At 39.5% G+C, this 13,054-nt stretch overlaps 1 protein-coding gene across 5 annotated transcripts in view; it reads right to left on the bottom strand.

Moving 5' to 3' along the window:
* The window catches only part of slc4a3 (solute carrier family 4 member 3), a 51,949-nt gene extending 39,758 nt beyond the window's left edge, over window positions 1–12,191 (bottom strand). For 2 of the 5 annotated variants that reach the window (XR_003463299.1, XM_019260859.2), the window contains exons 1-2: window positions 12,088–12,191; window positions 1,562–1,969 (exon numbers count right to left, since the gene is read on the bottom strand). Coding sequence is in view for 4 of the 5 variants with exons in the window: in XM_019260859.2 (XP_019116404.2) it covers window positions 1,562–1,615 (54 nt within the window). In the remaining variant the exon portion in view is untranslated. Of the gene's footprint in view, window positions 1–1,561; window positions 1,970–10,721; window positions 10,931–11,373; window positions 11,449–11,505; window positions 12,062–12,087 lie in introns of those variants that run through there. The other 3 variants (XM_027284951.1, XM_027284958.1, XM_027284965.1) reach the window with 3 other exon arrangements.
* Window positions 12,192–13,054: the final 863 nt, after the last annotated feature.

The following is a 13,054-nucleotide window of genomic DNA, read 5'->3' as shown; positions in this document are numbered from 1 at the left end:
GGCCTGAGGCTTAGAGGAAAAAAACAACAACTACAACCCGATTCTTCTTGAGAAGAATGTGTGGAACACAAAATGCCACATGCAACAAATACTTGTGTTTCGGCGTAGTCTATACATTTTACCTGATTCACTGGCTTTGCTTATTGAAATTAGTTAACACAGGCATGAAGCATTTTCTTATCTGTCAAACAGGCCTTTTTTTCCTCACTCCAGCCATACTACCAGCATTAAGGTCTCTTTTATACCTACTGTAACTTTAAAGGACTCCTTTATTGGCTTACTGAACACGACTCCATTGTACTAGCTGACATAGTAACATCTCCTACACACTTATTGTCCAGATTTCATCTCTTCAGATATTTGGCATAGTAGTTTTTCTCTTGCAAAGTCAAACCCTCCTCCACTTCTCAGCAGTCAACATTTGCATATCAACTTTTCCAAAATAAACAATTTTCCCTCCTTCACTCCCCTTACTTCTATATCCCACAATACAAACCAACCCTGCCATTTAAAATGCACAAAGCACAAATCATATTATTTTTCTTGCCCTCAGTGGCCAAGACAGCCATTCCTCATTCACACAGTGCGTGCATTAGAAATGAAGGTGACAGTGATTATCTTAGCTTAGCATGAAGACTGGAAGCAGGGCAAACAGCTAGCCTGGGTCTCTACAAAGTTTAAAACATATTTAGTCATAAAGTTGACTAATTGACATGCTGCGTACGTGTACGATAAAGGACAATTTGGGGTTCTAGGGTTAGTCACATACTGTACAGTATCTGTTCCTTGAAGAACAACAAACAGGTGTTAATTAGTAAGCTTTGAGCTATTGGTAGGTATTTTTGAACTCAGAGAGAGATCGCTGTTTCCCCTATTTCCATCTTTTATGGTAATCTGCTAACCTTTATGCTAACTAAGTTAATCAGTATGGATCTTCTCAGCAAAAAAACAATAACCAAATTACCCCAAATGTCACACTATTCTTAATAATGCACATGTTCACTGATTTTGTGAATTTGAAAGAAATACACAACTCAACTAGAAGGGTGCCATGAGGGCGAATACCTCCACTAAGGCCAATAGTCCAGTTGTATAGTGATATTTGAGGTGGTTGTTATGTTTTGCTGTGCATTTTGTCATTACACCCAAACATAATTAGAACCAAAACACATGCATAAAGAGTACAACAGCAAGAGCCTACGTTTCTGTACTTGCCACAGGGACGCCGCCGCTGTTCTTAATCACTTAGTCACCTGGGAGAGCTCTCAGGTCTAATTAGGGACATTCAAATCAAACTGAAAGCTGTTGACTCTTTTTCACAAGGTTGTACTATTCAAAGCGCTGGGCTGGATAGCCAAAAGGCAAGAAAATGTCTCGAGCAGAGAACTGAATAGCTGTGAGCTTGTGCGTTGATTTTCAAGAAATTTTGACATTAGAGATGCACAAGACCACTTACATATTGATGTATGCGAATGGGATGAAAGAATAAGTGAAAAATGGGAATTTTTATACGTCACATCACCAAACAAATAAAAAGGAAAAACCTAAAAATAACTCTTACCTGCTGTAGGTTGATCAACACATCTATCTCTGGGGCATGACCTCCTGTAGCCATGGGGCCTGGCGTGCAGCCAGTGGGTGAAGAATAGCTCTATGAGGAAGACAAGGGCCTGCAGAAATGACGGCTAGTGTGTCTGGGGTTAAGTTAAATGGAGAGACTGGGTATGCTGTTGCTGTGGGGAAGGATTTGTTTGGGAAAGATGCGACTGAATAAACAGATCCTGTGAGGTAAAGGATAACAGGGGTAACAGGGTCAGGTGGGGTTAGTGCAATTGGGAAAGGGGAATAAGCAGGAGAGGGAAGGAGGGAAAGATAGGGTGCAGAGCAGCAGGAACCTGGGGAGGGGGGGCAGGGTTCAGCCTTTCTCTTTCACGGTTGGGGATCCAGGAAGCCTTTGGGGTGGCATAACCTGCAGGAGAGTGGACATGAGGAATATATAAGCAACTGTTGACAGTATAAGTACACTTCATTTCAGCAAATTAAATGTGAATCAGTGCATCACCCTCATGTGACCAGGTTACATAATTAATTATACAACAAGTAGGTCCAACCAAGCAATCTGATTGGTCAACTAGACATTTAGAATGTGCTCAAATCAGCATGACAACACACCTGACTCATCACTAAAAATATTACTTTGCATTTTCCACAATGTCACATCCTGAAAATATATAACATGTAAATAAATACGAATACGCTTTCTTTAATGAATATTCTGTATTTCATGGAGCTGTTAGACCACCTCGTTTATACATGTGTGTACCTTCCCACCCAAACTATGGTATTGTGTTTTTTTATTTTTATTAATATCTTATGAGCCACGTCTTCGCTGTAGTGTTTTTATAAGTTGTCATGGCGATAGAGTGGGCATTATCCCCTGCTTGGACTCAAAGTGAGGGTGTTGTCACACCCATGTCACCCCTGTTCTTTCTTTGTTTTTTAATGCTTTCAACTTCTGGTATCTCAGTGGAGAGAAAAAATGTAACAGTATGTGCTGAATAACACTTGTTTTGCAACATTACATTATCAAGAGTATTATTTTTAACATTTTATCTCATGTCCAGTGCTAACATATACATCTCCTCTCTTCTCTCAATTATACAATTATGCAAACACAAACATTTATTGAGACTCTCTTGGTTGGCAGCAGTACCATCTGAAGTGTCCACCTCTTCCCTGGCAACATGGTGACACCTTTTATATTTTTGTTACCTTTAGAAAGCGCAAGGCTAGCTGTTGATAGCTTCTAGTCTTTGTTAAGCTTACCAGCGGCTGGCAGTATCTTCATATTTACCCTACAGACATGAAAGTGGTACCAATCTTTTCATATATAAGAGAAATATGCATATCAATGCATCAATGCATATATAAGTGCATTTCCCCAAATTTCTAAATATTCCTTTTAGAACTCTAGGGATCTACATGTAGAAGAAACTGTATTTCAAACAGTATCTGAAAGACCAAACATTAAGCATCATTTTATATGAATTAGAATGAAGGCGTATTAATAGACTAGGACTATCTTGGGAAATACCCATCTCTGAACATACCACCTAAACCAGAGCTGTCGCTATATAGGAAAGACATGTATTCCCCCTGTCAGCAGTCTGGAGATGCCCATCATAAATTAATTAGGTATATTTTTATCTGGATGGTATCACCAAGCCTTGGAAAACTCAGAATGAGCTACACCTCATCATTTTTGTTGTATAAGTAACTATGTTGTGATCAGTTTATACATTGTACCAGTTTAAAGAAGCATTATTAGATTTTCGGGTCACTTGGGGCCAGCAGAGCAAGCTGTAAATCTAGGACGTATTATCACCTTCTAAAGTTTAAGCAGCTGCAGAGCAACATTATCATGCATTTCGATACATGTCGCTGTCTACCTTACAAATCCAAGTCCAAGTATCCAAGTATTCACCCTCCTTTTAGCTCTATTTTGGTCTCTACCATCACCTGAGAGAAATCTCTCTCTTAAGCTGTTAAAAGCTCCACTATGTTCCGCAGTTAGATGCCGTTTGGTTTACAGTGGGTTTATCTGAGGTGACTACTCCAAGTGGAAACAAGGTTGATGAGAGTGAACCAAAACAGTGAAGTTACAAGTAACCCCTTTTGACATTGCACACAGTGATTTAAGATTAGTGTAAAGACATAAGTTGTTACAGGTAGTGCCCTGAAAGTCAAATGAGCCTCGTATCAAATCCATGTCCATATCCACGCCATTAACTTGGAAGTTTTTTTTTTCCTGTAACATATCCTGCTACTAAACATGTCTTTCATTCTCATTTTTCAGTCTAATTTAAAAACTGATAATACTAATACTATAGTGGAGACACACATAAACAAACAACAGAAGGCACCTTGGGATCCTGATGGTGCTAAAATAGCCCCTGTTGATTATTTAGGTTTTAACATGGAGGAAAACAGGTGCCTCTCATCCATGTAAACATGCCAAAGATTGTTGGTCTGTGCTTATTCTGGGCAGTGTGAGAGAGGGCAAGCTAGACTATTGACATTTACCATAGCTATTAACTCCAGTAAAGATCACTCAGAGCTTGTTTCCAGAAGTTGCAGTGTTTCCATTCTGTGAGGATAATGCCCCTTTGTCAGAAAGAGACAGAACAGAGAGTATGTGCTGCTCCTATGCTCCCTCTTCTTTGTCTTTGTACTATTCATATTGTTGTATTGTTCTGTTAATTACACCACTTGTGGTTAAGTAATAATCAGCAAGTATACAGTGAGGAGCGGTGCTGATTAAGTTAGGACAGTGCATGCAACGAGGAAAAAAAACAAAGAAAAAAAAACACAGTGAACCCATGGGAACTGAAGAAATACAGTTGATAATTCCCAAGTGATCGACCGTGTTTGGAGCTGCTGTTTTCCCACTGTCATATGAAGAAGGCTCTACATCTGTCTCAGTTTTATTCAGCTGACTCATTCGCTCCCTCTGAGACATTTACAGCCGGCTCACATTATGCACAAGGAGCTGCACAAATAAAAGTACGCTGTTGATATGAGTGTGCAGAGCGGCTTGGGCTTATCTCGTGAGCACTTCTTGCGCACAATGCTGCACTTCTATCCTGTTTGCTGCATGCATATAAACCCAAAACTGTAACATATACTCTTCTGTAACTTCCACCACCTCACACCTTTTCCATAACTACAGTGTTTGGGCTGTATAAATGAGCTACTAGAAAATATATCCCCCTCCACACATTCCTTCCTACCTTCCATTGTGTTTGAAGGGCCGGTGTGTCATCCTGATTGGCCACCAGAGGAGTGTGTGGTCACCTTGACCAAAGCTGACCCAGCTCCTGCCCAGCCCACTGCCACCTACCTCACTGCTATAGTAATATCAAATGTCCCACCCCCTTCATACCAGCTGTGTAATCTGAGAGCTCTGAATGGCTCGCCCTTTGAATATGTGAAGGGGACGCTGACATACGTAAGTGACAGACATCGATAGTGTTGTGATGGTGGTGGGGGCAACTGAGGAAGGCCAACACACACAAAGAAAGGGAAAACAAAACCTCTGGTGAATGACGGGGCAACTATACAAAGTAAGAGTGACTCAGGACAGACGGCCTTACAATAATCAAATACAGATTTCACTGCAGAAAAGAAAGACGGGCACTAAAGCTTGGCCAAGTGGAGGAGGGTGGGCACGCAAACTTAAGACCTGATCCTCAATTTCAACCGCTGTGAAGTACTTCTGAAGGCAGGGCAGCAGTAATAAGAGAATAGTTATGTTATAAAACAGTGAGTGAGCAATAACAAAGAACAGAAATATTACATAGGATTCAACAGTTCATATTTTTTAAGAGCAAAAGCGTTGTTTTGAAGCCGTTGGTCGTCGTCATGTTGGCTGTGTTGCTCCTTCTGCCTCCTACACCTGGGTGCACTAATGAGCCATCTGTAATTGCCTGACTCCGCCTATACATGCGTATGTGTATGAAATAATGCTAAAGACTTTTGTAGTCTATATTTAGTTTTCTTCAAACATTCATTTTATTCCCAACGGTTTAATTAGCTTTTTCTTAATGACAACATTTTCCCACATTTCTAGAGCCAGATCCTGAACAGCTGATTAGCAGTGCCTTAGTTGACCGTTGGCAAGACAGCCAGGCAGCTCACAGGTTGACAGTTACCTGTAAAACCAAAAGGGATGATGAGAGGTTATATCGAGAATGTGATCACTTGTTATCTGACTGAAAGTATTGAAAATAAAATAACTGTTTTGTACTGGTAATGATAGGGACTGTAGGTATTTATATAGATAAGTATATCAAACGAGCACTGTAAATAACTGATTGTTTTAATAGCCTAGTCTGTTGTTATTTCATTGCCTGTTTATTTTCTAGTCAATGCATTGAGGGTTTGATATATTGTTATGGTTTTTATATTTGTATTGATCCAACTAAGCTCAGTTGGTAGTTAATTAATGGTAGCTAATTAATGAACTAAAACCTCTCATGACTCTTAATATTGTTTTTCATGTGTTCTTTCAGAATAAAGATTGCATTAGCATAGTTAACTGGGATGGAACGTATGTTTACTCAAGTGCATTACATTAGTGGTTTTATTTAAAGTAGGCCCTAATAAAAGCACAGAAAAGAAACTGGTGATAGTTCTGCTAGTGACTTGAAGTTTTACTCATTTAAACTCACTTTTCATTCATAATCAATCTGCTGATTGCTTTCTTCATTCATGTATTATTGGTTTGGTCTCTAAAATCACATTTCCCCAAAGTCCATTAGTAAAAAAAAGAAAAGAAAAAAAAAAGATGTTCAGTTTATTATGAATTTAAATTGACAGATTGCTGTTTTGTTTTATGTTTGGTAGAGCTGCAGCGATTAGACAACTTACATTTAATCCATTTACAGATTAATAATCATCACCTGGTTTTATATAAAAAAAAAAAAAACTGTTTCATTGTTAAAGTAGTTTTCATGCAAAAATGGCAGAAAATGATATTTCTCAGCTTCCCAAAATTTAGTGTTCTTGCTTTTCTAGGAGAGATTAGTATGGACATTTTTCACAGTTTTCTGAGATTTTAGACCAAAATATTTATTGACTAGTATAGTCAATTATGAAAATAAACTACAACTCCAGTGTTTGCCCTATATTTATTTTGCAGTACCGCTGCTAATATTTCTCAAGATCATCATCAACAACGTTATTTTGGACGTGTCTTGAGTCATCAACTAGCGTATCAAATGCTGTCGGATCCTCTTCTCTTCAAAGGACATCTACGTAAAATGTAACGTTCAAGCTCATACACAGTCTATGCGTTAGAGTAGCAAGTACTAGAGGTGGACCGATACATACGATAGGTGGACTGATATATCGGGCCGATATTTGCATGCATTTAGCGCATTCAGCAGCCATGCGTTGAGATGCTGGAGATCACGTGAAGTGCATGCATTGCCCCTCCCTCCCTGGCAGAGTGCAGCTGGTAATGTTGGAAGACTGCCAACAACAACAAGGGTAAGTTTACAACTTTTAATGTATTTTAAACTGTATAATTTAGCTGTAGTATCTGCACTCTGTTGCCATGGAGTATCATGTATGCACATGAACGTGTACAGCATCTAACTTTACATTAAATAACGTCCATACACTGCAGCGTAGGTCAGTGTATTTTCGCCTCCTCTTCCCCACTGAACATGAAAAGCTCTCTTTTCTCGGTGTGACAGGCTCATTAAGTGTGAGCAAAGCACCACCGTGTATGAGTCGTGACGCGGGTAGGTTCGGTGTACTTTTCCCACTGCGGTCTGAAGCCGATTGTTAGCTGGTTTAAACGCAATTTTTGCCCAGTGGGAAAGGCAGACTCAGAGTGGTACAGAGCGGCTATCACAGCGCTGTGTGTGTGTCTCCCTCTCCCTTTAACAGCTTCTTTGACAGTTTCCTTTAGGCCTACTAGTGTGTTGTCTTTGCATAATAGATAGGATAATAAAACATGGTCATTTTATTTTATGTAGAAAAATTTACAAATCAAACAGAAAATGTAGCACTAGATAAAAATATACTGAAGTTGTGTTTTTGTTTCTTTTTAAAGAAATGGCTGAAAAGAAATAAAATCCTGTGTGGCAGCACTTTTTTGTTTGAATTGAGACTTGTGTAACATTTGTTATCATTGTTTCATTTTTATCACGTAAATGGAGGGAGAAAAAGCAATATCGGCTTTAAGAATCGGCCCAAAAAAATTGGCAGCAAATATCGGGGATCGGTTAAGACTGATGTCAAAATAATCTGTATCGGCATCAGCTTTAAAAAAAAGTATCGGTCGTCCTCTAGCGAGTACTATAGGTAGCGTAACATTAACATAACGTAGAGTAGTGTGTAACTCCTTATGTCAGAGAAAGTGACGGTGAAGCGGTAAAAGTGAACAGAGCAGCAATGGTGCAGAGGGAAAGATTAGTCGTAAGTTGGCAGAAAATGTACAGTCTGTCAGTTAATAAATTACTTAATTTAATTAGTTTCAATTAATAATTTAATTAGTCAATGAATAAGTTTGCTGTGTGCTACAGCTTCTCAAGCTGCTGGAAAAGTAATGGGGTTAGTCCTAGTAGCAAAGAAACGCTAACGTTAACAGAACATTTCGTTAGCTGCTCAGGAGCGTCAGCTCCATTAATTAGCTTCTTGTCATTACTACCTGTGTTTGTCCAGTGTCTGACTTGTTTTAATATTTTCTACAGATAAATGTCAAAACCTGTAAATTGAGACCAAATACAACCATGTATAATCCTTTCTATAAGGATTCCAAGGTTATTTCATTTGAAACTATTCTCACTCGCATGAATACGGGTCGACGTCGCATCCTCACGGACACAGCAGCACTGCTGCTGAAAGAAATTCTCGGGGAAACACTGAACTGTGATGTTCAGTCTTGCAATGACACCGCTACTGCCAATGAAAACTTTTTTCTTCAAGCTACCTGAAGCACCAGTACGCTATGATTAACCTGTTTACATGACCATTCAGATCAGAAGTTGTCCTCAGAAACTGAACAGAAATGACTGCAGTCAAACACCATTTTAAAATGGAATACCACATTTTCCTGGCACTTTAAAAGGAAAGCTCAGAGAGAGAAAGATGGAGATGGGGGGAAAGCAGAGGTTGAACTTTTAATTGGCTTCACTAGGAGAGTACTCTTTTAGAAGTGAACAGTTTGATGCGCATAGATGTTTGTGTGGTTATTTCTCAGCAGCCTGGTGTTTGTTGCACATCATTTAATCAAGGTAACCACAGCGGAACATTGTGCCTAATGGCGCTGTGCTTTGGTGCAGCACTTTACAAATTAAACTACAGATGCCAAACTCATATCTGCCCTGTGGCCTCCAGATGGCTGCAGGGATTCAATCAACTGAGGGCGACTCCCAAACAGTCTAAAAGCAGAAATGAATAACAGATATTAGTGAGTGTCACTATTGTTCCGTTTTAGTTTTCTTAATGCATAAAATTGACATTAAATCTTCCTTTTCGTGAATCTAACTTGTGTATATTCAAATCATATTTCATATCTTGTGGCTCTGTACCTCAGCAGGAGTCTGTGGCTGCCACCATAACATGTGTCATCCTGGATGTTTCAGGATGTTACCCTTAAATTATATTATTTTTATGACTCTGAATAAAGCCGGGACTAATTAACTGTGATCCAAAACCGAACAAGAATTAGTCTTGGCATCAGTGCAGAGACATCTTGCCGAGTTTCACAGTACACGCTGACAAAAACGGACACGACTTCACATACAAGTGCAGAGGGAGAGTGTAAGATCACGAGCTACTGCAAACCACAGCTAACCCGTAAAACCACACATATCTCTAGCACTAATAATATCAATACTTAATGTCGCACTGCTTTAAACAACTAACGGGCTGACTGCGGGCACGTCATCTACATCTACAGGCCACGTTTCCTGTGTCCTGTTGACCAGAAAGTCTGAGCAGAGACCACCAGCAAGGTCATCATTCACCTATTTTTGCCCAGTAACAACCACAGCCCAGACTATAGGCCAGATCAAGCCACTCCAGACACAGCAATGAGCTATTTCTTGATGTACAGATCTATATTTAGAGAGAAGTGGGCAGCTAACACAGAGACACAGTGGCTCATAGTCTTACTAAGGCCTCAAACTTCAACAACACGATGATGTTGCCAAAACCAAAGTCCATGCAATGAGCAAATATGTTTGTATTGCTATTTATTGTATTGTCATTTAACCTCTCACTAAATTGAGACACTCGTCTCTATTACACTACCATTATTTTTTAGAGAAAAAAAAAACCTACACAGAATATGTAGCTGAATATACAAGATAAATAATTTCACTCTTACTACACAAACAATCATACTTTTTTTTATTATGCCGCTGTGGAATAGATTTCCCTAAGGTTATATAAGCTAGTTATGATACAGACTGTGAAAAGCTGCGTATTTTAACAAAAGAAATAGTCCCCATTAAACATTTTCTAAAAATATTAAACGTGTGTCTGTGTTGCATAAACCTTTTACTACATCATTTGGAGCAGCACGTTAACTTTTTGTGAAGGACGGAAATGTGTTTTGACAGCATTAACGTTGATTTGGCCGATCGGCAGCATATTGTTAACAGCGAGGAGGGTGGCTGACACAAGCCTTGTGCAAAAGACAATGCTAAAGTAAATGGCTAAAACAATATTTAGTTAGAAAGATAAGAATTCTTTACTTTTACAACTTAAATTAATTGAAAATAGGGCGAGGCAGTAATGCTTTGTAAGGCGTTACCCCCAAATTCTACCGGGTACGGATGCGATGCGTTGCCGTTCTATGTTTCACATGTTTTAAACCCCACCGGCCCCATGCAAACTGCCAGTCATAAAAACAGCCAAAAGGGAAACAAAGTAACTACATAGCATATTTATACATTCAGAAGCATATTCAGAAGCACCTAAAATTTAGGAAAATCTGAGCAAGTAAACAAAGTCTAGCAGGCAAATCGCTCCGCTTCTGAAACGTTCCCGGTGGGGTTTGAAGTCACGTGGAAGACGGACCAAAACAGTTGCGGACACAACATGACAGAGACAAGCCCGGTAGGGTTTTGGGGTTACAGTGACGTGATTTTTCAGTAAGAGAAAGAATTATAATTTGAAATTTAGTAATGCAATTCCAGTAATACCTTTAATGGTTGTTAGCTGTCTTACTGTGTTCGATGGAGGATTGATTGTTGGTTTCCGTCACACTTGTAGCACTTGTTAGGGTTACTAAAAGATGAGTGTGACTCCTGATAACTCTATAGTTGTCTTCCTAACGTCAGCTACTGTTGACATTGAGCTCGGAGTTTGAGAGCGTGTGAACCCCACAGCTAACTTTAGGATAGCTGTCAATGGCCAATAAATTCCTCTGAAGTACCGGCTGCTTAATATGTCACATTTTCTGCTTCTGTAATTTTAAATATTACAATAACAGTATGTTTGACAGAGATGTGCTAATTTCGACATTTTGTGAAGTAACATAATTACTTATTTTCAGTCATTTTAAGCATTGTCGTGTGTTAGCGTATTAGCTCAAAGCAGACTCCTAGGTTGTCTTGTTGCGACAAATATCAATGCTGTGAGTACATGAAGAAAACTGACTTCCATTGTATTGGAGTGGAGACAGATAACTGATGTATCTGCACAGTGATATACCACTAGAAGCCTAAATAAATAAATATGTTTATAATATAGGGTAAGGTAATGTATGGGTCAAGTTTCCGTGAAAGGATCAAATAAAAGGTGCTGAAGCTCAACAACATCCCTGCTAGTTTCCCTTTCTGCTGCAGTACTCACTGTAGTTTACAAAGCCCACTCTCTGCTCCTTCTTCTCCTTCCTCAGACATAAGTGGTACAATAATCAATAGTTGCACTCAATTCTGAAAATCCTTATTTATAAAACATTGAGGCTGAAAGGTGTCAGGTTACCACATCCCACAGCCAGCTGCTTTTAACCCTTCAACATTTGGAAAATCCCGCGGAGCATCATTAGTTCACTCTCCTCCTCGGCACAGACAGGATTGTTGCTGAGTCATTACTATGTGACCTTATCCACCTCCAGCTTCTGTTTGAACTTGAATCACAGGCACGCCTCACACATGAACCCACACAGCTTCTGATCTTTTCTTTTTCTTTTTCTTTCTATTTGAGACATAAGTCAAAAAAAGCTCTTTCTATTGTCCAGGCGAAAACGCTGCAGCGCGATAACGACCATCAACACATACTACAACCAGTGATAAGCCACCGCCTCCGGAGCGATGCTGCTCCACCTGCACACAATGAAGACGTCTCAGCCCTGCACCCAAACGCAACACTGCACCTACAGACTCTTTAGCGTTGATTTATCTCAGTCTGAGCTTTATATTTATATAAAAAAACCTCTCAATGCTACAATCCCTCTGCTCAGGTGCATGTCTTTGTTGCATAGCAAGTACTCAGCGTCGGTGCCCACTCCAAAGTCAACGATGAACAGATGAATTATTTTCTAACTACCGTATTTGTCGCCTTTACCTGTGTTTTCAGAGAGCAGTCCAGCGGTGGAAAAAAAAAACTAGAAGCAAGAAGAAGATGCACGGTGCACGCAGCAGCGATACTGGTCCATACCGTAACCCAGCGATGAAGACACGGCGCGCAGCCTGCTGGATCTGCGAAGGATGCTCGGCTCAGAGGACCACGTGACTGTGGAGGACAAACCTGCCCATCTGAAGTCAGTGATGGATGAACAACAACAACGTGGTGTAAACACTGTGTTTGACTGAGGAAGGTGGGGGATGAATTAAGCTATCACCGCCCTTATTAATAATAATCTTTATTGGTGTTATTATCATCATCATAATAGAAGTAGGAGAAGAAGTAGTAGCATTTGTTGACACAAACAGAATTAGTTGCATCTTTATTCAATAGGAAAATAGTGATAACATAAATACATTTCTATATATTTATGAAAACAGCATTGTATCATGAAATAAAAGGTTTAAAATCTTTTTTTCATGAGAAGTACATAACACTAAGTCACACACCACCAACTATTTGACTGATTTTGGTAAATCTGGATTATATTTTTATGGAGAAAATGTTTTCCCTCTGATGCTGCACATCAACTCTATGTGATTTACAGAGTTTCCTGATCCCTAAAGTAAAATGCTGCAAACTATAGCTGCTGTTAGTTCAGTTTGTTAGCAGGGCTGCCCAGACTGTGAGCTCAGAGCACTGGGGTTGTGTTAGTGTTTGTCCCACAGGTATTTTGGACAACCAGGGAGAGGAGGTTTTCAAAGCTTGTCGACAGTGGAAGCTACCTGTAAGAAGACAAAAAGGAAGGAGTAACTGAGTAAGAGGCCGTGAAACAAGAGTAAAACTGGGACATATTTAGTCATGAAATAAAAAGCTGAAAAGGATTAGCAGGGGTTCTGCTGTTTTACTGTTAGCAAGTTGTTGACTCACTAATTTACGTTCATAAGTAACATAAATCATCATAAAT

The sequence above is a fragment of the Larimichthys crocea genome, chromosome I (genome assembly GCF_000972845.2).
Source record: "Larimichthys crocea isolate SSNF chromosome I, L_crocea_2.0, whole genome shotgun sequence".
Lineage (NCBI taxonomy): Eukaryota > Metazoa > Chordata > Actinopteri > Sciaenidae > Larimichthys > Larimichthys crocea.
The sequence above is the reverse complement of the archived record's forward strand: the minus strand, read 5'-3'. Positions and strand labels throughout refer to the sequence as shown.